The sequence below is a fragment of the Chelonia mydas genome, chromosome 1, assembly GCF_015237465.2.
Source record: "Chelonia mydas isolate rCheMyd1 chromosome 1, rCheMyd1.pri.v2, whole genome shotgun sequence".
NCBI lineage: Eukaryota > Metazoa > Chordata > Testudines > Cheloniidae > Chelonia > Chelonia mydas.
Genome location: NC_057849.1, coordinates 218969096 through 218992969, shown reverse-complemented (window position 1 = coordinate 218992969; position 23874 = coordinate 218969096). Strand labels below are relative to the sequence as shown.

The following is a 23874-nucleotide window of genomic DNA, read 5'->3' as shown; positions in this document are numbered from 1 at the left end:
TTCAATCTCACTCAAATTGCATGAGCAACTTTGGACAAGTGGTAGACAGATAGTTTAATTTACTATCTGTTACTATTTGGCAAAAATTAGGGTTGGCTTCAATTCTTTGGGTAAAATCCCTTTAAAATAATGAAAGATTGTGAAGGATGGAAATTCAGTAAAGTTTTCATTCAGGAATGTTCAGACGACAACACGAAAGTTAAAGTGACTATCTTTGTAATAACATATAGTTTTCTGTTGTGTATGCATGTGCGCACACTTACTACTTCATATTCAACACCATGGATTTTTGTCTTCACACCTATAGAACAGAAACTTTGGGTGATGTTTAGTGCCAGTTGCCCCTGTTGATCAGCAGGGTGTTGACCCTGAAGAACAATTCCCTGAACTCATGATCATGTTGCCCTTTATACTGGTTGGGCTTACCCATATCTCCCATGGATGTTAGTAGAAGTTATAAGAAAAGGAGGACTTGTGGCACCTTAGAGACTAACCAATTTATTTGAGCATGAGCTTTCGTGAGCTACAGCTCACTTCATCGGATGCATACTGTGGAAATCGCAGAAGACATTATATACACAGACACCATGAAACAATACCTCCTCCCACCCCACTCTCCTGCTGGTAATAGCTTATCTAAAGTGATCATCAAGTTGGGCCATTTCCAGCACAAATCCAGGTTTTCTCACCCTCCGCCCCCCCACAAACAAACTCACTCTCTTGCTGATAATAGCCCATCCAAAGTGACCACTGTCTTCACAATGCGTATGATAATCAAGGTGGGCCATTTCCTGCAGAAATCCAGGTTCTCTCACCCCCTCACCCCCCTCCAAAAACCACACACACAAACTCACTCTCCTGCTGGTAATAGCCTATCCAAAGTGACCACTCTCCTTACAACCTGCATGAAAATCAAAGTGGGCCATTTCCAGCACAAATCCAGGTTTTCTCACTCCCCCACCCCCATACTCACACAAACTCACTCTCCTGCTGGTAATAGCTCATCCGAAGTGACCACCCCCCTTACAATGTTCATGATAATCAAGGTGGGCCATTTTCAGCACAAATCCAGGTTTTCTCACCCCCCCCCCCCACACACACAAACTCACTCTCCTGCTGGCAATAGCTCATCCAAACTGACCACTCTCCCCACACTGTGCATGACAATCAAGGTGGGCCACTTCCAGCATAAATCCAAGTTTAACCAGAACATCTGGGGGGGGGGGGGGGGGGGGGGAGGAAAAAACAAGGGGAAATAGGCTACCTTGCATAATGACTTAGCCACTCCCAGTCTCTATTTAAGCCTAAATTAATAGTATCCAATTTGCAAATGAATTCCAATTCAGCAGTTTCTCGCTGGACTCTGGATTTGAAGTTTTTTTGTTGTAAGATAGCGACCTTCATGTCTCTGATTGCGTGACCAGAGAGACTGAAGTGTTCTCCGACTGGTTTATGAATGTTATAATGCTTGACATCTGATTTGTGTCCATTTATTCTTTTACGTAGAGACTGTCCAGTTTGACCAATGTACATGGCAGAGGGGCATTGCTGGCACATGATGGCATATATCACATTGGTGGATGTGCAGGTGAACGAGCCTCTGATAGTGTGGCTGATGTTATTAGGCCCTGTGATGGTGTCCCCTGAATAGATATGTGGGCACAGTTGGCAACGGGCTTTGTTGCAAGGATAGGTTCCTGGGTTAGTGGTTCTGTTGTGTGGTGTGTGGTTGTTGGTGAGTATTCGCTTCAGGTTGGGGGGCTGTCTGTAGGCAAGGACTGGCCTGTCTCCCAAGATTTGTGAGAGTGTTGGGTCATCCTTCAGGATAGGTTGTAGATCCTTAATTATGCGTTGGAGGGGTTTTAGTTGGGGGCTGAAGGTGACATAGAAGTTATGTGCTCAGAATGAGCTAGATGTTGGCATTTAACTACAAGCCTTAAGCAGGGGGCAATGCAGAGCTGCACTTCCCCAGGAGAGACATAGGGGTAATTGTGCTTCAGACAGGCACAATATCCCCAGTTCTGCTTGCTGTACCTAGGAGTGTGGATTTAGCACCAGCCAGTAGGTTGGTACAGAATCACCAGCCCTGTTCCCTTTTCAGCATCCTGGTGTTCTGCTGAAAGGGACAAAAGAATGGACCCTCTATTCCTGCTAGAGACCAGAGACATGTCAATAATACCTAATGCTTAATGTAGTTAACCTTGCATCACGAAAGCTTATGCTCTAATAAATTTGTTAGTCTCTAAGGTGCCACAAGTACTCCTGTTCTTCTTACTTCATTTGTGCATTACCAGAACAGTGTAAATGTGAATCTGACTCTTGATATTTATTCATAACCAGAAGTATAGTATATTGCTACTAGTACAAAGTTATCCACAGACATAATTGCACAGAGATAATTTTGTATGTTGATATTATAATACTAAAGGGGAAGTCCTCTGGTTCCAAGTAACAGGATGCAGTGAATCATTCAGATCTATGTGTACATTTTCAAACTAAATGCAAATGTTATTTACTAGAGCAGATAATGTGATATAACTAATTTTCATACTTGTACCTATAGGACCAGATGATTAAAAGGGCAATTGGACTAGAGGCATAAATCAAAAACTTAAGAGAATATTCCCATTTGCACCCACAATGCAGAGTGCAAAAAATGGGTCAGAATTATGCAGGATTAAAGTGTGATCACAAACAGCGAGGCTGGTTCTCAGCTTTCCTAAAAAAGTACCCCATACTATTTAAAAACTAAGAGTGCTATGTTTCATGAGCCTCTGTAAATGATATCTAACACGAAAGTTTGTGTGAGACGGTGTCTAAGTATTGTTGACAAAATGATTGTACGGCCCCCTCTGTTACCTAGACAGGACATCTCCAGTTAAAGAAAATACACAGACTAGAAAATTATGTTTTTGTGAGAGTGTAATTACAGCTGGTTGGAAAATATTGTGGAAAAAAGACTTTCAAAAAAACTGAAACCCCAACATTTTTGGTTTAGAAACCCCAAACAAATTTCTCAACAAAAATGGCTAAGTACTTTTTAGGGTTTTGGACAAAAAGTAGATTTTTATTTTAGGAAATCAGATACTTTATGTGAAATTTTTCACTAGTCAAAAAATCAATTTTCCATTAAAAAAAAAAGTTGACAACTGTTTTGACCAGCCCTAATGGTGCCATAGTGGTCTGGGGGAAAAACAAACAACCTTTTGAACGTTCAGCCTTAAAACATCTCCCAGTATAAACCACTTATTCCATACCATTTTCTCTCTGAGCAAATCTGACTATACATATGCTTCTGCATCTGACAAAACATTTGTTTTTAATGGAAAAACAGCTGAATGTGAATAGGCCACATTTTGATCTGCAAAGCATTTATAGATGTGCACTGTGTAACCGTTTCTTAATAGGGTGGAAAGAATGTAAAAAAGATTAGGTTATATTTAATATATTAGCTCTCTCTCAGCTTAAAGAAGAGTGACTATAACTTTCAGTTGCCCAGCTTTAGACATTTAAAAAGGGCCTGATTTTCAGAAGGCAGGTGTTCAGCACTTTTTAAAAATCAGGCTCCTTTAAGATGCCTCAGGTTCAGCACTCAAAATCATGAGAGTTTTTTTTTTAAATCTTGGGCAGGATTCTCAGCTAACTGTATTAATAGATGAGTATTCAGCTCAGTGCTTTGCATTTGATGCATAACCAAACTGGCTGTAAATAGAACCATACTCAGGGGCCTATGCCTCAGCTGAAGAGGTCCATTTAATTCACAGCAGCAAATTTACCACTGTATTCTTCACCATGTTGTTGTCAGCCCAGATAAATGAATATAACCTGTGGCAGATCCACCTACCAGCACTTGGCAACCAATGTTGACAGACAGAGCTGTACTGTCTCTTGGGTAGGGCGAATCAGAGCAACCGCTCTGCCCTGCGCTTTGGGGGGGGCACCATGGCCTGATGCGATTGGCCAGCATGGTTGGTCCCGGAAGACATAGGAGCGGGAACTAGGCATGCGGGGGTGAGGCAGCACCCCTAGGCTCCCGGCTGCCAGCCCTGCGCCCAGGGTATCGACTGCTGCCCCACAGCGGCAGGTGGCCCAGAATCAGGCCGGATCTGCCCTGCCGTCCCAGCCACCGATTCAGAGCGGAACCCCCAAGCTGGCAGGGGCTGATTTGTCTCGGGCCCCGCACTCCTCTAGGGACAGCCCGGTTGACGGAAGCTGGTTTCACAGCATTCACAACATGCCATGCCAGCTCAAGTAAAACAAGACAGCCGCAAAACCTAGCTGTAAACTTTACTCTTCATGGCTTGTCTGCATGCCAGATAAATGGGGCTGCAGATACACGCACTTGTAAAGGTACCAGAAGCATGCCAAGCTGCAAATAAGGACAACAATGTGAAATCAACAGGCCTTGCCCAAAATTTCTTGCTGATAATGAATTTATTGTTCACAATTCATCCAATTATGTGTTTGACCCAGTTAGATCTTTACTTGCCCACTCTGGGCCTGTGAATGATCAGAATCTTTTCCTGCCACAACACAGACACACTCACTGAATAGTGTCCAAAGCTCAGCTTCCACCTGGGACTTAACTTGAATGTTAACTTTAACAACAACAACAAATCATACTCCCATCCTCCTTCCCCACAGCCTAAGCTTCCTTCTGAGGTTGGCTTTTTTTCCGAGGTTTTCCTCCAATGCAGTCTTTCTGTTCCTTCCCCTATTTTCCTCTATTTCACAGAAATACTCAAATCCTTTTTATAACCCTGAGATGGCATTAATTGGACTCACCTGGTCTGGTGAGTCAGCGGAAATAACTCCATGTCTCTGTGCAGGTTCCTAGCACCTGGCATCAGAGTGAGTCAGCAAAAGCAACTATGCATTCTTAGGAAGGGTCTTAGCACTTGACACCCAGCCACGGACATGGCAGCCTCAGCTCTAAAGGAAAGTATGTGTGTCATTCTTCTTGCACTAAATTGGTACCTGGTAAGTAGTTTACTTTTTTTGTGCAGGAAGAATGGTCTTGAACTGGCAATTAGACCACTAAGATAATGTACTTAGGGTCTAATGATAGGAATTTCTGCTATAATCTGGTAGCATATAAGTTGGAAGTGACAGAGGAGGAGCGTGACCTGGGTGTGTGGGTTGAACACAGCACGACTATGAGCCACCAATGTGATGTGGCTGTGAAAAAGGCAAATGCGATCTAGAATGTATCAGGTGAGGCATTTCCAGTAGAGACAGAGAAGTATTAATGTCATTGTACCAGGCATTGGTAAAAACTCATTTGGAGTACAGTGTACAGTTCTGGTCACCCATGTTCAACAAAGAGGAATTCAAACTGAAACAGGTGCAGAGAAGAGCTATTAGGATGATCCAGGGAATGGAGGGTCTATTTTATGAGAGAAAACTGGAAGAACGTGGCTTGTTTAGTCAAGCAAAATGAAGTCTGAGAGGGGATATGATTGCTGTCTATAAATACATAAGGAGTGTATATACCAGGGAGTGTACAAGAATGGATAGAAACTGATCATTGAATAAATTCAGGCTGGAAATTAGAAGGTTTCTAACCATCAGAAGTATGAGGCTCTGGAACAGCCTCCCAATCAGAGTTGTGGAGGCAAACAACACACTTAGTATTAGAGAGCTGGACAAATTTATGAGTGTGTGTGTGTGTGTGTAACCCATGCCTGCTCGGTGTGGGGTTCTGTCCCCCTCTAGTAGCACCTAGCTCAACTAGAGATTAATAAGTCTGCTGCAGCCTTGGTTAAGAGCCAGGTGGCTTTTAGGTCATGCAGTAGAGGCTCATGCACTAAGCTACAGAGGTCCTAGGTTTGAACCCACCTGCTGATGACCAGGGTTTGTTGGTTTTACAATTGTATGACAGGGTTGCTTATGATGGTAGGGGGCAAGCTCAGCAGCCTTGGGGCTCAATTCTGTTCCCCCAGCTACTTGCAGGGGTCAAAAAGGGCTCTGAGGGGGCACTGAGTAGTCTCTCTCTCAGGTGCTGGGCTGGCTGGGTCTTGCTCACAAACTCAGAGTCTAACTAATCACTATTTGTGGGGCAGAGAATGAATTTTCCCCAAGGTCAGATTGACAGTGACCTTAGGGTTTCGGTTTTTGGTTTTTTTTTTTTTTGCCTTGCTCTGCAGTGTGTGGGTGCAGGTCACTTGCCAGGATTATCTGGATATTTCTCAATCATTTTCCTGCCATTGCAGGGCCTCAGGTACTGCTGTACTAGGTTCTTCCCACTCTCTGTGTCACACAATAGTCCAGTTTCCTATGGGCTACAATTACATTGTGCTAGTTTCAGTAGTTGTGTGTACTGTGTGGATGCTGGGTGGTGCTGGTGGCCTGTGAGATACAGGAGGTCAGACTAGATGATTTGGTGGTCCAGTCTGGCCTTAAACTCTGTGACTCATTAGGTAAAGGAAATCATTTCAAAGTTATAATCTCCTTATGGCAGGGACTCCTTTTTTTGTTGTGTGGATTGTTGGAAATACGGTGACATTCTGGCCTATAATTGGGGTCTGTAGGTGTTACCACAATACAAATAAATAATAGCAATCAACAGATCTGGGCAAATAATTGATTTTTTCCAGTTAATTGGCAGTTCTAAAAATAAATGGGGGTTCAGGTCAAACTGAATTGGAAAATTGCAACACTTTTAAGAATCGAAGAAGTCTATTTTGGTTCAAACAAACATGTTGTTTGATGCAAAATAGTTTGTTTTCAGGCATTTTTTAAGGGCTATGTTAATTAAATGGCTGGTGGTGATACCACCGCTGCCTTCCTTATAACCTTATGAGTGACTGTGAAGTGCCACTACGCATGATTATTCATAGTCACTAGCCCAGAGAGCATGAGTGTGAGAGTGACTCTGGAGCCTGGTGGTCAGGGCACTCATTTAGGATGCAGGAGATCCAAATCCAAGTCCCAGCTCTAGTGACTATTTAATTATTTATACAAAGTGGAACAACTTCAACTAGAGAGATTGAGAGCGACTCAACCCAGAATGTCGCAGAGCTCTGGGATTAATGTACGCTTCTGGGCAGGGCCGGATTGTGACATTCTGAGGCCCTAAGCTATGTAAAGTGTAAGAGGCCCCATACCATAAAAAAATGAATTTATTATTTTCACAGAAAGGACATTGAATATATAAACATGAAAGCTTTATATTTGCATATATACAAAGGCGATGTAAAAAATAGAATAATAATCTAACTAAAACACCTCATGCAATATGCCTGTTTGCCTTATAAAATAGTTTCAAATTAACATATTTTCTTCCATTATTTCTTAATTAGTAGATATGAAAACTTTTATCTACAGCAACACAAAAGCAGTCACAGTTACACAGACCAGCTTACTTAATGGAAGCAGTGCTACCTGCAGTATGTCTGTTTGCACATCACATTAATTTTTACACTGAAATGTAAAACATTTTCTTTTATGATTTTTGGAGAGCAAAGTAATTGATGATGTCCTCAAATAATAAGCTCTGGCATACTTAGGGCAGATAGCTTTTTTTGCAGCAGTTCATTCCTGACATATTTCAGTTGTGAAAATGACCTTTCTCATGAGCAGTTTGTTGCCATTAGACTTAATTTAAAAAAAAAGCAAGCTGCAAAATCACTTTTAAAAAACAGTAAAAAATTTAGTTTTATATGATAAATATTGAGATTTATATATCTATACAACAACAAATATATGCCAAAAACCTGTGTTATTTTTACCAGGTTATTTCTGTGAAAGTTAGTGCTATTCTATCTATGTTCTCACAGGAAACAAAAGAGGACACATACTTTTTTCCCCATCATGCATAACGAAAACTATCCTTCTTTTCATATGAATAAATGAAAAAATGTTTGATTAATTTTGTTAGGGAAATACAAAGTTTATCCCGACTGTATATAAAATATATTTACAAATGTTTATTCCAATTTAATTTTTGCTATGAGACAATGAATTGTTGGGATTTTTCTTTTGCCATACTATAAAAATACAATGTATTGTGCATATGATAGGTGATTTATAAGTCTATATAAGAATTTTTACATAGCATACTACCTAGAATAAAATATTGTCTTCCGCACACCAAACCTACTGAGCAGAAAATCCCAGTCTTTTTTCTAGGCAGACATCTCTCTTTGCGTTTGCTTCTCTGTCCTCTGTCTCCCGCAGGACCACTAATTAATCTCGAGTAAACACTTTGGACACACAGAGTGACAACAAGCTATATGCGCAAAAGAGAAAGAAAGAAAGAATTTACCCGAAAAAGGACTGGTAATCTCTAGACAGGCATTGAGAAAGTGAGAAAAACTAGCCTATATTCAAGCAAATATAACGAATATTTAATAGCTTATAAATCATATATGCACATAGTTTGAAATAACTTGCTCACCAAGTACTCAGAATATTTGGATATATGTGTATATCTTCCTTCACTCCTCTCAAAACCCTCTATTTATCCTTTCATCAGCACTCTCTGATATTTACTGTGAAGGTTCCTGAAACTGGTGGAGGGAAGCCAACACAAATTTATCCCTTCTCAAGATCCACTTGACCCAAGTCCATCAGTCCATTAAAATACACAATTGTGTGCATGTACAGATCAAAAGACGAAAGACCACACTAACACTTTAGAAAACGAAAAACAGGAGTGAAGGCACTGTACAACTGAGCGTGCTGGACCGTAAACAAAAGATGGCGGCCTTCCGGCTATTACCAGCCAAGGGGGATGCTATACATGATGTCACTCCTAGGACAAGTCCAATATGGGTATGAGCTTGGCAGGATTGCTTCACAACACTGCCGTCTCTGCCCTCACATTTTTCCCACTTTTATCGGCAGTGAGATTATTTATTTATTTAAATAAGTTATGAAGGCACGGCCAGAATTTTACCAGTAGCAACTGGCCAACAAATCTCTGCCTGAGGAGACTGATAGCAGACTTACTCATAGAAATACTAATTTTGCAAGTGCAATTTTTTTTTCTCAACCCTGGCCTCCCACCTGTCAATAATGAACAATTAGTGAAGGGTAAGGGTAGGATAAGGGTATTTGTGTAGCCAAATGTGTATATTTTTGTCATATTTGAACAAAAATGACTATATTTAGAGAGAATCTTCTTTATCCCATATCTCCTTTATCAACTGATTTTGATAAAATTTGAAATGGAATCAGTGTTTTCTTTTTTAGAGACCCCTCATATCACGAGGCCTTAAACTGTAGTTTAGTTATCTTATGTGTTAATCCAGCCTTGCTTCTGTGGTGGGAGGGGAACCTCTATTCAAATTCCTTCTCCACATTGGGCAGACCGGGGAATTGAACCTGGATCTCCCACATCTCAGGTGAGTGCCCTAGCCACTCGGGGCATGTCTACGCTAGAAACATAAGTCAACCTATGTTAGGTCCACTTAGAACCACCTCAGTAATTACTGCGGTAGTTCATGTCCACACTACCCTCCTTCTATCTGTGGTGCACATCCCCACCAGGAGCACTTCCACTGATTTAAGAGAAACAGTGTTAGGGGGCTAGCTGCGGTGGGGAGCAGGGAGCTGGTGGCAGGGAGCTCCCAGAAGTAGGGACCAGAGAGCTGAGAAATAGGGGGGCAGCCGGGCTTCTGGCAGTGGGGAACAGGGAGCTGAGAGCCGGGGGGCAGCCAGACTGAAGGCAGTGGGGAATGGGGAGTTGGGAGCCTCCAGGCAGTACCAGGGCTCCCCATGGGGAGTGGTGAGCCAGGAGCCTGTGGGCAGCAGCCTAGTAAGGAGCTGGGGCTGGGTGGACGCAGCCCAGATTGGATTGGGGAGCAGGGAGGCCAGACAGCAGCGTGGCTGGGAGCCGGGAGTGGAAACCCGAGGGGCAGCTGGGCTTTGAGCAGGAAGTGGGGTGGGCGCAGCTTGGCTGGGAGCAGAGCACCTGAGGGGCAGCTGGGCTCTAGCTGGAGCCCCCCACCCCCACCCCGATGTCAAGAATGACAGCCAACAGCCAATGTAAGCAATGCAGTGTCTACCCGGACACTGCCTCACCCTACCTACACTGACGTAAGCCCTACACCTCTCATGGAGGTGGAGTTATAATGTCAATGGACTAGTGCAATTACATTGGCGGGAACAAGGCTATAGTGTGTCCACTAACATAATTAGATTGATGTAAGTGGCCTTATGTCAACCTAACTATGTAGTGTAGACCAAGCCTGGGCTAAACGATATAAAGCAGGCACCACCTCCTTCTCTGCCCATTTTTTGAATGGAGCCTAAGTCCTAAAACACACTTTTTGCCAAAAAATATGTGGTGACTTTGTGTCAAATCCATGAATAGTTTCCAATCAAACAAAACTGCATTTTTTGACAAATAAACTATTTATTTGAAAAATTTCACCCAGCTCCAGTTATTAATTGTCTAGTTTCTGCATTCCTGCAGGGAGACAGGCTAGGCTTGGGCATTTGACTGGTCCAAAAATAATTGGTCAATTGACCAGTCAACTATTGATCAAACAATGTCAAAAATGGATAAATATTTTAAAGCACTAATTCATTGGAACAAAAACAAAAGTGAAAACAAAACAAAAGAAGAAAAGCCAGACTTTATGATCTTCAGTAGGCTTAGCCTTGGATAGATTCTTATGCCTAATTACAAAAAAATAAGTTACTTAACTAAGTTACTTGAACACAAAAAGTGTGCAGCTCAATTAAATGAAGTTCAAACCCCCAAAATAATGGTACCATGATGCAATCAAAAAGGTAGGCTCCCGTCTACCCCCAGGCAGTTTTGCTGGAATATTTGACAGGATTTGACTGTGATCAAACAATAGCCGGTCAATTGACCAGTCAATCAGTATTATTAGATTGGTGAATTGACAGGCTTGCCAAGCCTAAAATTGTCAATCTCATGTTCAAGTATCAGCCTTTGAGGACCAAGTACTATAAACTAGCCTCCTGTGGCCCATGCCTACATATGTGCACACACCATACACAGTTATTGCCCTCCTTTCAGTTACAGGTAGACACACAAGCAGTTTCCCTCTCCATGAATACACATATATCACAGTCACTCCATATCTAAATATGCCCATTCTTTATATAGTGTAGTCCCAAACACCAGTGGCTTGGTTGTGAAAGGGGACAGTGAAGATCAGTGTCTAAAAGTAGAGGAAACAAATATTCAATCAGTATGATATTTTGGGGTGCAAAGCTGACCAGTGAGGGCCTATGTCACCCTCACAATGCTTTGCTGCTGTAGCTCCCACTGGGGCCGCTCACAAACAGCATTCAGGTCACACCCTGAGTGCCTATGTGTAGCTGCAGCCTGCCAGCCACACATCAGTGACACTCTGGCTTCCACCAACTTTGGTTACCACTTGCAGGGGAGCCCAACACTGTCCCAGTCCCAGATTTCCCCCCAAAATGTATGTTCTGCACTGTCCAGCCTTCTCCTGGACAATCCAAATATATTAGGTCTGTTGCTCATCTAAGGGGACCAATGTACAACAGTCTGCTACGTTAAATGGAGTTACCCAAACAATTCACATCATTGGATTAGTTTTACTTAAAGAATAAAACAAGTTTATTTACTTACAAAGAGAGAGATTTTAAACGAGCATAAGTATAAAACATTAAAGTCAGGAATGATTACAAGAGCAATACAGATTAAATGCTTCCTAGTACTAAAATTTAACAAAGTAGACTTGGTTCAAGTAGAAACCCTTACCATATGTTTCCAGTAATATTGCTCACTAAATTTTCAGGGGCTGGAGTAGTTAAGCCGAAGGGAGAGCGCTCTCTCTCTCTCTCTCTCTCTCTCTCCTGTTGGCTTAGAGTGACTACATTAGAGAGCTTTCAGTGGCACAGCTGCACTGCTGTAAACTCTAGAGCAGGGGTGGCCAACCTGTGGCTCCGGAGCCACACGCGGCTCTTCAGAAGATAATATGCAGCTCCTTGTATAGGCACCGACTCTGGGGCTGGAGCTACAGGCGCCAACTTTCCAATGTGCCGGGGGGAAGGCTCACTGCTCAACCCCTGGCTCTGCCACAGGCCCTGCCCCCACTCCACCCCTTCCTGCCCCCTCCGCTGAGCCTGCCATGCCCTCGCTCCTCCCCCCCAGAGCCTCCTGCATGCCAGGAAACAGCTGATTGGGAGTGGGAGGCGCTGCTCGGCAGGGCTGCCGGTGGGTGGGAGGCGCTGGGAGCTTGGGGGGGGGGAGCTGATGGGGGGCTGCTGACATATTACTGTGGCTCTTTGGCAATGTACATTGGTAAATTCTGGCACCCTCTCGGGCTCAGGTTGGCCACCCGTGCTCTATAGTGTAGCTGTACCCAAAGAGGTGGATATACAGAGGTACCTTGGGATGTTTTTGTCATTCCCTTTGACAGCACAGTGACCTTTTGAAATGCATTTTCCTGAGGGTTACCCCTACCTAAAGTTCACTCCCACTGTGTGGATAGAGACAGGTTTCAGACTAACAGACGTGTTAGTCTGTATTCGCAAAAAGAAAAGGAGTACTTGTGGCACCTTAAATTGGTTAGTCTCTAAGGTGCCACAAGTACTCCTTTTCTTTTTGGATAGAGACAAGAAGTCTGGTGGTGAAAGAGGTTCCATGCTGTTGTTTTGCTAAGTTGCAGATCTGTTTGTTCCTGCTCTGCTTCCTTGCCAAAGAATGGCTACTTGCTAGGTGATTGCCCATCAACTTTGATGACACCTGAATAGAGGCATCAGCTTGTCCTTTGTCTTTGAGAAACAGGTTTACCCACTCCGCAGACTTGCCTGGTAAACACACTTCAGTCATGATTTCAACCTATGTTCATAATTTTACATATAATGTTGTGACATACATTTCACAATGATAATACTGACTGGAGAGTTATTAGTTTTCAAATGATACCTCACAAGGCATGTTTTGCACAAAGATTCCTACAGTGGTGTGTAGGGAGTGAATCAGGCATGTCATCAATCACAGTCACGAGTTGAATGAAATGGAATATGTAAGACAGAGATGATGAACTGCTGTATTCAGCTTGGAGTAAAAAGGCGTACCATTGGAAGAATCTGGAACATGTCTAGTAGTTATGTAAATGATGGGTAAAGTGGTCAGAAGAGAGGTCTATGTGAGTGTAAATGGTAAAGTAGCGCAACTTACACTGCCTGTTTTATCTTAGGTCTGGTCTACACTCGGGAGTTAGGTCGATGGGAGACAGCTTACGTCAACCTAATTAAGCAGCACAGAGTCAAGACTGATGTAGTTAGGTCGACGCAGTTTCAGTGTAGACACGACATTGCTTACGTCGACGGTTAGTGGCTTTTAGGAGCCATCCCACAACGCTGACAGTACAATTGATACAAGGGCTCCTGGTGAGGGTGTGCCCCACCGACACAAAGAGGAAAGTAGAGAATGCACAAGCAATGCACTTGCTGCCGTGGCTGTATGCCAATGTATGTTTGGTCAACTTAATTTGGCCTTGCACTTTCTTGTTAGTTGCTTTTCCTGCTACCCCTTTTACCTTTCTGTCCACTAGTCATATAACTTGGACTTATTTTGCACACATGTTAATGCCAAATGGGTGCAAGCTGCACATTTTTCTATGGTTACACTCATTTAGCCCCCTTTTCTGACTGGTTTACACTTGATGTGTAGAGCCCTGAATGGATACAAATTTAAATCCGCGGATGCAGATATACACGGATATAAACTGGTGTCCGTGGAACTGCAGTGGCGAAAGGAGCAGAATGTGGGGCCGCTGCTCCCAGGAGCCAGTGCCCCATGCCGGCAGCTCCTCCGGCGTGGTTGTATCACCCGTAGCCCCACCCCGAGCCCTGCCCCCGTCCCGTCAATGCAGCTGCCTGCATCTCCTGTCTGGGGGCATGTGTGCTGCTTCCACACACTAGCGTGACCAGGGACAGTTGCTGGTGAGCCTGGTGCCTGCCCCAGTGAGTGGGGCAGGGGACGGTACAGCCATGCTGGAGGAACGGGGTTCTGGCTCCTGGGAGTGGTGGCCTCGCATTCTGCTTCTTTCGCCACTGTGGTTCCCTGGAGAGCCCTGCGGTTCTGCGGATACTGATTTATATCTGCAGATATCCGCATCCGCGGTATAAATTTGTGTCCATTTAGGGGTCTATTGATGTGTAATTTAGTCCACTGCTAAATTTGGCCTTGTAGGTTTACGCTATTCTTCCAGTGAGTGGCTGAATAGGAGGTTATTGTCTGACCATTGTCTCACCTCCTGAGGTGCTTGAGAACTACTGTGCATAATGACATTATTTGAAGCCTTGGAACTGGACCAGAAATATGGCTGATGTAACCTAAAGCACGAGGGACAGCGTCTGATCTCTCTTACATAGGAGTATATCTTCAGGGACTCCACATACTTTAACTCCATTTTTAAACTATTTTAAATGGGACCAGAGTCCATCTCACGTATGTGTTTTTTAATGCACATTTTGAAAGTCATTTGATAATGTACATGGTTTTTACTCCTTTAGATGTATGAAATTAAAGAAGAAGGAGGAATTCTCAAGAAGCTCTATGAAATATGGCAGAAAACTACAAAGCCTCTGCAGCCCAAGGTGCCACAACAAAACAACACAAAGATGAAAAGTTTGTCTTACCCCTTTTCCAGAGAGAAAATATATTTGTGAGTATTTTAAAATGTAAAAGCCATTTAAGCAGACTGTAAAATTCTGTTGGTATCCTTCTTCCATTGTAAGACCTAGTACTTAAGTAAGTATCTGATTGAAAATCCAAGCACCTCTTGACACATCAGGTATTTTGGTTCCCAATATGAACTTTGTGGCTTAGGTCCACCTCCACATCTGAGTTGAACTCTGCCCTCAGATATGCATATCTATTGAGGTAAATGAAAGTTGACTGCTTTTAAGCAGAATTTATCCCTATGGGTCAAATTCAAAAGTGTGTGTAAGTAAGTCTAGTAAGAGTCTAAGTTTGGTAACCTATGCCATCTGCTTCCCCTCACTTACAGTACCTTTAGTCTCACTATCGACTTCCTTCAGCTGACATACCTGGAGCCTGATTTTCCAATTAAATTAGTGCAAATCAGGAATAAGTCCAGTAAAGTTAATGGAGTTATACTGGTGTAAATGAATGGCGAAACAGAGCTCCTGCAGTTCTCACTCACCCTTACTTATCATTGTGTAACTTACACACCTTGTCACATCACCTCCGAATTTGGCCTTATAAGTCAGTGTAATGGAAGGTGAGTTGATGTAACTTACATGCCAAGAGATCAGAAGAGAGGCATAGCAAGAAATGCAACTAACAAGAGGATGCAAGATAGGCCAACTCCCTCTTTAACTGGCATCTTCGTTCAGTTCCTTGATGTGTAAGTTACACAAATGTAGACTATGTTGCACATGCACATTAGTAAGGTATAAGGTACTCTCAATTTATGTGAATCTAACTTATACTGCTTGTTGGTTTTTGTGGGTTTGGACAGGATATAAGTTAATGCAGAATTTCTCTCACTGGATGTAACTGCTTCCATTGGATAAGACACTTATGACTGGGTGGGCAACAGAAGGGGTTGTATTCAATGAAGTAGGTGTGTTTTTAACTTGAATTGAAAGTACCAAATAAATTATGAGTAGGAAAAGTAACCATGCAGTCTAGCTTGTAAAAAGATATAACTTATAAAGAAGCATGTTTTTTTCTTTCTGGTTAGATTAGATTTATGAAAGTAATTAGAATTTGGCCAATACTATGCAAATAAGGAATTCTTGCTACCTGCCCTTCCACCCACAATAATACGTTTGGGCCTAATATGATGTTTAACAGTTCTTATTACCTCATTAAGAACTGGTTCCCTGCAGTTATGTCTGACATATAAAGTCATATAAATATAATGACCTACCACATCATTTGTTGCCCTTTCTGACAATTTTCATTAAAACTGAATACATGTTAAGTCAGCTAGAGGGAGTAAACTGGCAAAGTTAATTTCATTGATGAGGATTCCTGGGTTTGTTTAGCAGTTATTTATGGAATAATATAATAATTACATAACTGTTACGGATTGATTGTATGGAAGCAAATGTAGTATTGACTTCTTAGTCATCCTGAAAAAGAGTAATGAACATCTGCATTAAGGCTAGTTGAAATCTGATCACATTAATTGAGTCAAGGAATGTTAGAACACTGTGGTTATTTTATAAGGAAAAAAATGTAGAATGTCAGTCTATGTAAACAATAAAAACGTTCTTTACCAAAAGATATTTTACATTTGGATAATGTTTCTGCATTAACTCCTCCTCCTCCTCCTTTCAACCTGTGTAAGCCACAGTATTCTTAATACACTGAAATCTTTGTAGAGTTCAATAGAGTCAGGCAACCTTCTGTCTTAAAAGACCACCTTAGAGTATCCACAAATACATAGAGTTCTGCTTCACCTCCCTCTCCTCTAAGCAGCTGGTTTTTCTCAAGCCTTTGCTTGAATGGTCACTTAATACAGGTTTGGTTGTAATTGTTTCAGATGGAGTCTTAATCAAATTGTTGTATAATCCTATTCATTAGTAGCATTCATGAAAACGTAACTAATCTTGTCTCTCAACATTTTAAGGTACAACATTAAAGACAAAGACACATTTTTCGACAATGCTACCCGCAGTCGAATAGTAAGTAAACACAAGTGGCCTCAGTATTGATAGAATCTTCTGTGCTCAATGGTACCTGTTTCAAGAATGAATGCACTTGGTTCCTCTTGCTGACTTCATCACTATTTGCTTATTGTTTCATAGCAACAGAAAAGTGCAATCAGGTGTGACAGATCCATACAGTTGGTAAACAAACCATCTGTCTCAGAATTGCTTGGAAAAGAGTGCAGTCTTCATATGTATAATGTTTTAATTTTGTCATGCTTCCTAATGTATTTATTTAGATATTGTGGTAAATATGAAAAGAAGAGCCAGATTCTGCTCTCACTTAAACTGGTGTAAATCTGGAATAATTCCACTTAATTCCTTGCAGGATTTGGCTACAGGTTTTAGAGCCAGAGCCTAAGAAGGTATACATCACCATAGCGTCATTAATTTCAATGTCATTACACTAATTTACAGCAGCTGAGGATTTGACCTATCTATAGTATTTCTAGGCTCTCTGGATTCATAACGTAAGCAAAATTATTACAGTGTACAGCCAATCATTCCTATTCTATACCAAGATAAAAGTAATGGAAAAGTGAACAAAAATAGATACAACTCCTGCTTATCTTAGTTTTGTTCCTAGTTCTGCCACTCCTCTGGTGGGTGACCTGTGGCAAGTCACTCCCCGTCTCTGTGACACAGTTTCATGGTCTGTAAAAGTGGGAATAATGATAATGAGCTCCTTTGTATAGCACTTTAAGACCTACTAATGAAAAGTGCTATATGAGTAAAGGCAAGTAGGATTTAGCCAAATATCAGTTCTTTTTCAGGAATCCTTGTGACAATATTTAAAAGCATAGAAAAGACTGGAGGCCAGATTCTCAGCTGATGTAAATGTCATAGATTCAATGAAGGAAGTGGAACTTAACTGGTGTAAATTAGCACAGGTCTGTTGAAGTCAGTGGAGCTACACTACTTTATAACATGTGAGAATTTGGACTGATATTTTGAACTTTTTCTTCAAGAGAAGAGAGATAATCTATGAGTTGTGCTTTCTGGAGAGGTAATTGTTAGTAAATATATTACTAAATGGGTGGATTCAAATATTATTCATAGATGTAACTTTCTTAGGTTTTTTTATAGCACTTTAGTAAAACTTTCTATTTACTTAAAAATTTAAATGCAATGGTCCTAAACAATATATTTATACATGAGTCAACCACAGGACTGATTTAAATATTGCTACAAATTAACTACAGAAGAACATCTTATTTTTATGTGTAGGTCTGTGGCTTGTGCTGGCACTGTAATTAACGTAATCCTAAGAGATAAAATGTTTGTTGCATCACTGTTTTTTGTTTCTGTAGGTACGTGAAATTTTAAAGCGTACATCTTGTACAAAGACCGAAAACAGTATGGGTAAGAGAAAATTAACAATGTTATATCTATGTTGTTTTGAAGGTGATTGTTTTCAATAATTCTATTTTAATACAATTTAAAATAATCAAAATATTTGTCTAATAGAATATAAGAATGTACTAATGCATTTTCACATGAACTAGACTTTGAAGCAGAATATGTATTCCTAACAATAAAATTAGCCCCAGGGATACAGTACTGTCCCTTTTTCTGATGAACCACATAGAGTTAGAAAGTAAATTGTCATCTTTTGAACAATTACTTTTAAAGACTCTCTAGCGGATTAGAAAGAGACAAGCCTTTAAATCAACAGTGTTCATTTGTGTTGTGAACATAAATCTACTCACCCCTTAGTGCCACCTGGCAAGAGGGTACAGGCATATTTAGCAGTTCTTGATCCGATCTTGGGAATTGTGCTGACAAAACTTAGAGACACATGTCTCACTGTAAAAGTGTCAAAATGTAGACTAGGAGCTGCCAAAATTCCATATTTACGACACTGGGTAGGACGTAGCCAATTTTCTCCTGATCCCTTGAAAGTGGAAGCTATTATTAACTGTCTTGTACCCTACACTAAAACCCAAGTCCAGGCTTACATAGGTTTGGTTGACTGTTACCACTGATTTGTACATGGTTTCAGTGCTATTGTGTCTGCTATCACAAACTTTTGCAAAAAGACAAAGCCATATAAAATAGTGGGGACAAAATTTGTCAGAAATGTTTTGATGAGGTAAAGGAAATGCTGTCAGGTAAGCCTGTTCTGGCCAGTTCACATGCTGACAAAATGTTTGAACTGTGTCCTGATGTATCAGACACAGTTTTAGGTGCAGTTCTGATGAAAACTGGTTTGGTACAGTTTCAAACAGCATCCCATTGCTTTGTCGAATAAAAAACTGACACCCACTGAATGGAATTATTCTGTCATAGAAAAAGAGTGTTATGCTTTGTGTGCGCAGTCAAGCAGTTGAGGCTCTACTATTTAACAGAAAATTAAGACCAGTCTGAGAAACCGTTCTCCATAGGTATGGCTTCACCGAAACAAATATACCAAGTCCAAATTGCTGCGCTGGAGCATTCTCTTCAAGAATGTGACATGGAAAATGTATGTATTAGAGGAAGAGAAAATACAGTGGCAGACACAAAGTCCAGGCAAGAAGGTCATGACCTGATGCCTATGGATCAGCCAGTGGCTAATCCTACTGCATCATTATAAGAGGAGAGGTATAACCCAAGAATCCCTCAGTGCCAACTGGCAAGAGGGGTACAAGAATATCCTGATCCTGGTATGTACATTTTGGTTCACCAAAGAATATCATGTGAGATCTTAAATGAAAGCCAGGCTCATGTTTGTCATTGATAGCATTGTGAAATTATTGTATAGATACTATGTAAGGAGTATGCTGAAAATATGTTCCTAAAGTCTGTATCAAGGCAGAGTTGACAAACAGGTTTTCTGCCAGATAGAAGATGGTTATTCAGCTATCACATGTAAATTAAGCATTGTAAGCCAACACAATGGAAACCCATTTACGTAGAAAGTTGCGAAGGGGGATGCAAAATGTACAGGGAAGAAGCAGGACTTAGGAAAAACAAGCATTGGAGGGTGTGTGGGGAGGAAAGGTGAGTGTTACTGTCCCCAAGAACAGATAATGAACTTGGGGGATATAAGCAGAAGGCAAGGAGATACCCCTTTATCCTGCACTTAGGAAGTAAATGGACAGCACATTTACATTCATGAAAATAGGATCTCAACCAGGCTAGGTTGAAATGCTGCAAAGGACATTTGGGATGAGATACATTTCTTTAGACAGAAGGTTAGACTGCTAAGTTTAGTCTCTAGAAATCATGTTATGATTTTGTTTTATATGTAACCCTTTTATTTCCATTATCTTCTCTCACTTTCCCTTGCATCTTGAATTCTTGATAATAAATGGTTTTCACTATAAATGTAACTCAGTGCTGTGGTATTATACAAGGAGCTGATCCTAAGTTGAATCATTCAAGCTGGTGTGTATACTGTTCCTTTGGGGAAAGTAGACCTGGTATTTCTCTGAGTGTTCTGTAGATAAGAGGCTGGAACTACAGGGAATACTTCAAAGGGGAAAGGGGTGCACCTATTGTTAACCTTCAAGGCAAAGTAAGGGCTGGCATAGCCCAGACGAGTTTGTTTGGGTGGCTCATAGGTATTGGTGTTAGGGAGCTGACATCCAGTTAAGCACCAGCAAGTCTCCCTCTCGCTGGAGGCAGGTGACCCTCAGTCCTGGGTACCCTGAGAATTGTCACATCTGTCCATAGGCAAAATGAGTGTAATGCATCATAAAGGTGGCCAAATTATACCTCATGCAACTTCTTTGGCCTCCATGGAGTTGCACGGTGTGTGGGCAGCACAAAGCTTTGTCCATGGAGTGGGTTACTTTAAGCTGAAGTTAGTTACTAAGATAAATATTTCACACAATAAAGATAATAGGGTCTGACTTTCCTCTCATTCTGGTTTTACACCAAGGTGACTCTATTAACTTGAATGGCTACCCCAATTTTAGTGAAGCTACTCCTAAACCAACAAAAGGCACTGGTGCAGAATAAGAGTTTCCAGATGTAGAGTTAGTGTGGAATAGCTATTGTGCTTTAAATTCACACCCTAGTTTAGACAAGCCCTAGACAAGTCTATTTTATGGACTGGGTAGCACATTTGGTTAGACAAGTGTAATTTATCTCTCGAGTCCTCGGTCCAAATTTTACCTTGGGTCACAAGTGATAATGGCTCTGGCTCATTTAGCCACCTCACAAAATACGTTACACAGTTCATCAGAACTCATAGTCTATGCTCAAGAGAGATCACAGACTGCAATGGCAGGAGGGATACCAGTTGGGATTAGAGCTGAATGAATGTTTGATTTTTCAAATTGGCTACTGAACGAAAAAAAATTGGGTTGACCCTAAATGCTTTCCTCGACAACACAAGTTTGTATAAAGTCTGTTTTTTCTTTAATAGAAATAATATGCACACAACTTGCCACCTCAAATGGAGTTTCCCAGACACTTCAGTTTAAACACACTGGATTAGACAAAACAATTAAACATGTTTATTAACCGCAAAGAGAGAGATTTTAAGTGAGTGAAAGTAATGAGGTATAAAAGTGAGAAATGATGACAAGAAAATAAAGTTAAACTGCTACTGGTGCCTAACTTAACAAACTATATCAGATTCAAGCAAAGTTTCTCACTATATGCTTTCAGCAGTCTTACGGACTAAACCCTCTATATCAGGGCCCTTTCTCCCAAAATTAAATGAAGGCTCCCTTTGTCACTTCCGATGTTGTGAATGTGATGGTCAGGGAGAGAGTGTCTTGGAGTGTTTGCTCCTCCTTTTTACAGTTTCAGTTCCCCTTTTGAAAAACATTTTTAGCTGGATACAAGAGACAAAAAAGTCTATGTGGAAGGATGTTCCCTCCTGCTTTTTTCTCACCTGTTTGAACTTCCTTTGTCTCCTCTTCCCATTTGATGACTGTTTAATGCTGAAATACAATTAAGCTGAACACACATTCCTTTGTTTGAGACAGACCTGTTTGCCAAACTCAGTCTGGAACAGGTACTAATAACTCCATACAGTGGAATCTTATAACTTCACATACAAGGTTGCCACATATATTTTATCAGGACAATATTGACCAGCAAACTGAGTTTTCAAATGATACCTCCCAAGGCATACTTTGTACAAAGATTATTACAATAGTATGTAGGGTGTAGACACAGGTATATTGTGTCACAAGGGCTTTTTGTGGTGGTTTAAGACAGATGAAGACTGCATGGAGTGCTTATTCACTGCTCCTTATTTCATGTTGTATTTGAATGGTATGTGGTCCTCGTGGACAGTTTTGACCTTTGCTTTTGTATTCCATATCAACGATTACTGATAATACTAGTTTATTAGACTTCAGCTTCCACGCATTTGAACATTGCTTTGTAGCTATAAACTTCTCCTAAGGGGCTATCTCCCCTGATTGTTGTATGGAAATTAGGAAATTCAGTAGTTGCCATTTCTACATTAATTAAATAATTCCTGGATTTAATGATGGTCTCAAGAGCACCATAGACCAGTGGCTCACTGGGTTCCTTAAGCATCCTAATTTTGTTAATCTTTTATGGTTCCATCACTTCCTTGTCTTTGAGATATGGCAATGGCAACAGGGACTCTAATAGCTGCAGTTGTTTTCCACGATTGTATGTGTATTATACATATTGGACAACAGCATAATAACACACATAACACTTACAACTGGCCCAGTTTTATTGTTCAATTCTACAGTTGTACAAGATCACATCTGCTGCTATTTAGGCTGGTGCATGCTGTTGTGCAATAAAAAGTTTAAGGAAATGTTTTCTTCTAACTTAATTTTTAACATGTTATAAGCCATGCAAAGCACCAACTATTCTCCATAGTGGACTTGGTATATTCCAAGTTGGAGATTTAAAAATCATCCGATTTCCCAGTAATATCAATTGAAATAGGGATCAGATTTTGTTTTCTGTGTACAAGGTGGGAAATGTATTGGTAACGCTTGATTAATTTAAAAAATGGAGAACAGGATTTTGCTGAAACTTTCCAGAATAATTCTCATTTGGCCATGAGAGATTTGACAGCCCCAAAGAATAACTTTTGTAGGTAATTTTTCAGTACAGTGGAAAAATAAGGATCTGAAATAGACTAGCAGTTTTAACCTTAACTGTTGTATCATATAATTATGTCTCTGGTTGGGTTGTCCACAGGGACCGAATACTAGGACCTATGCTCAAATTAAAGGATGAGGTCCATTAGGTGAACTCGTATACTTCTATGTGTGGTCTAGTCACTAGATGGGGCAAAGAGCCATGTTAGCATGGGTTACAATTGAGCTCTCCATTTTTTCCCATCTAACTTCCCACCTTACATCTGTGTGCTCACTGGGAGTAAACAGATTCTGTACTGGTGCAACTCTTGTGCACAGCCATGGATCTGGAGAACACAGACCAAACTACTTCCTCCTGTGGGCAGAGTCTTAAATCAAGACAGATAACTTTGCATTGTGATGAAAAAGGAAGTTGTGTAAGTTCCAGCATTTGGTACATTTAAAACTAGATTTGACTAAAGGTTAGTAAGATTGTTCCGTAGTGTACATTTACTACAACAGGGAGACAAACTAGGGCCCTGTCTACAGTACAGAGTTTTTTCGACAAAATTTGCCTCTCGTTGACAAAACAGTGGACACATACACACTGCAAAGTGACTTTTGGCACCAAAAATGCCCTGTTTTGGTAAAACCACCTCGATGAGAGACATAAGGCATTTTGTGCAAAATTTTTGTTGACAAAGTGCCAGTGTAGACACCATACTTGATTTTATTGCTTTAATTAGCCTCCAGGATGTATCCCACTATGTCCATCCTGACTGCTGTGGTCAGCAGTTTGAACTCCACTCCCCTGCAGCCAGGCAATCAACCATCTGCCCCTCCCCCTTAGAAGCCCTGGGAATTTTTGAAATTCCATTTCCTGTTTGCTCGGCGTGGAGAGGTCTCATAGCATCTTTCAAGGTGACCATGGTGGGTTATCGCAGCCAACGCTCTCCTGCTTGGACCACTGTGGAGCTGCTGGATCTGGTCAGGAAGTGGGGAGAGGAGGCTGTGCAGTCCCAACTGCACTTGAGCCATCGGAATTTTGATATCTACGGGCAGATTTCTCGAGGCTTGTGTGAAAAGGGCTATGATCGGGACATGCTGCAGTGCAGAGTGAAGATAAAGGAGCTGAGGCAGGCGTACCATAAGGCGAGGGAGGCAAACTGTCACTCCAGTGCTGCAGACCTGCCGATTTTGTAAGGAGCTTGATGCTATCCTTGGT

At 41.3% G+C, this 23874-nt stretch overlaps 1 protein-coding gene across 3 annotated transcripts in view; it reads left to right on the top strand.

Annotated features, from left to right (window-relative positions):
- The window catches only part of ANO2 (anoctamin 2), a 279390-nt gene that overhangs the window by 63617 nt on the left and 191899 nt on the right, over window positions 1-23874 (top strand). For all 3 annotated transcript variants that reach the window (XM_043529325.1, XM_043529245.1, XM_043529293.1), the window contains exons 5-7: window positions 14473-14624; window positions 16563-16617; window positions 17952-18003. In XM_043529325.1, the coding sequence (XP_043385260.1) occupies window positions 14473-14624; window positions 16563-16617; window positions 17952-18003 (259 nt within the window). The remainder of the gene's footprint in view (window positions 1-14472; window positions 14625-16562; window positions 16618-17951; window positions 18004-23874) is intronic.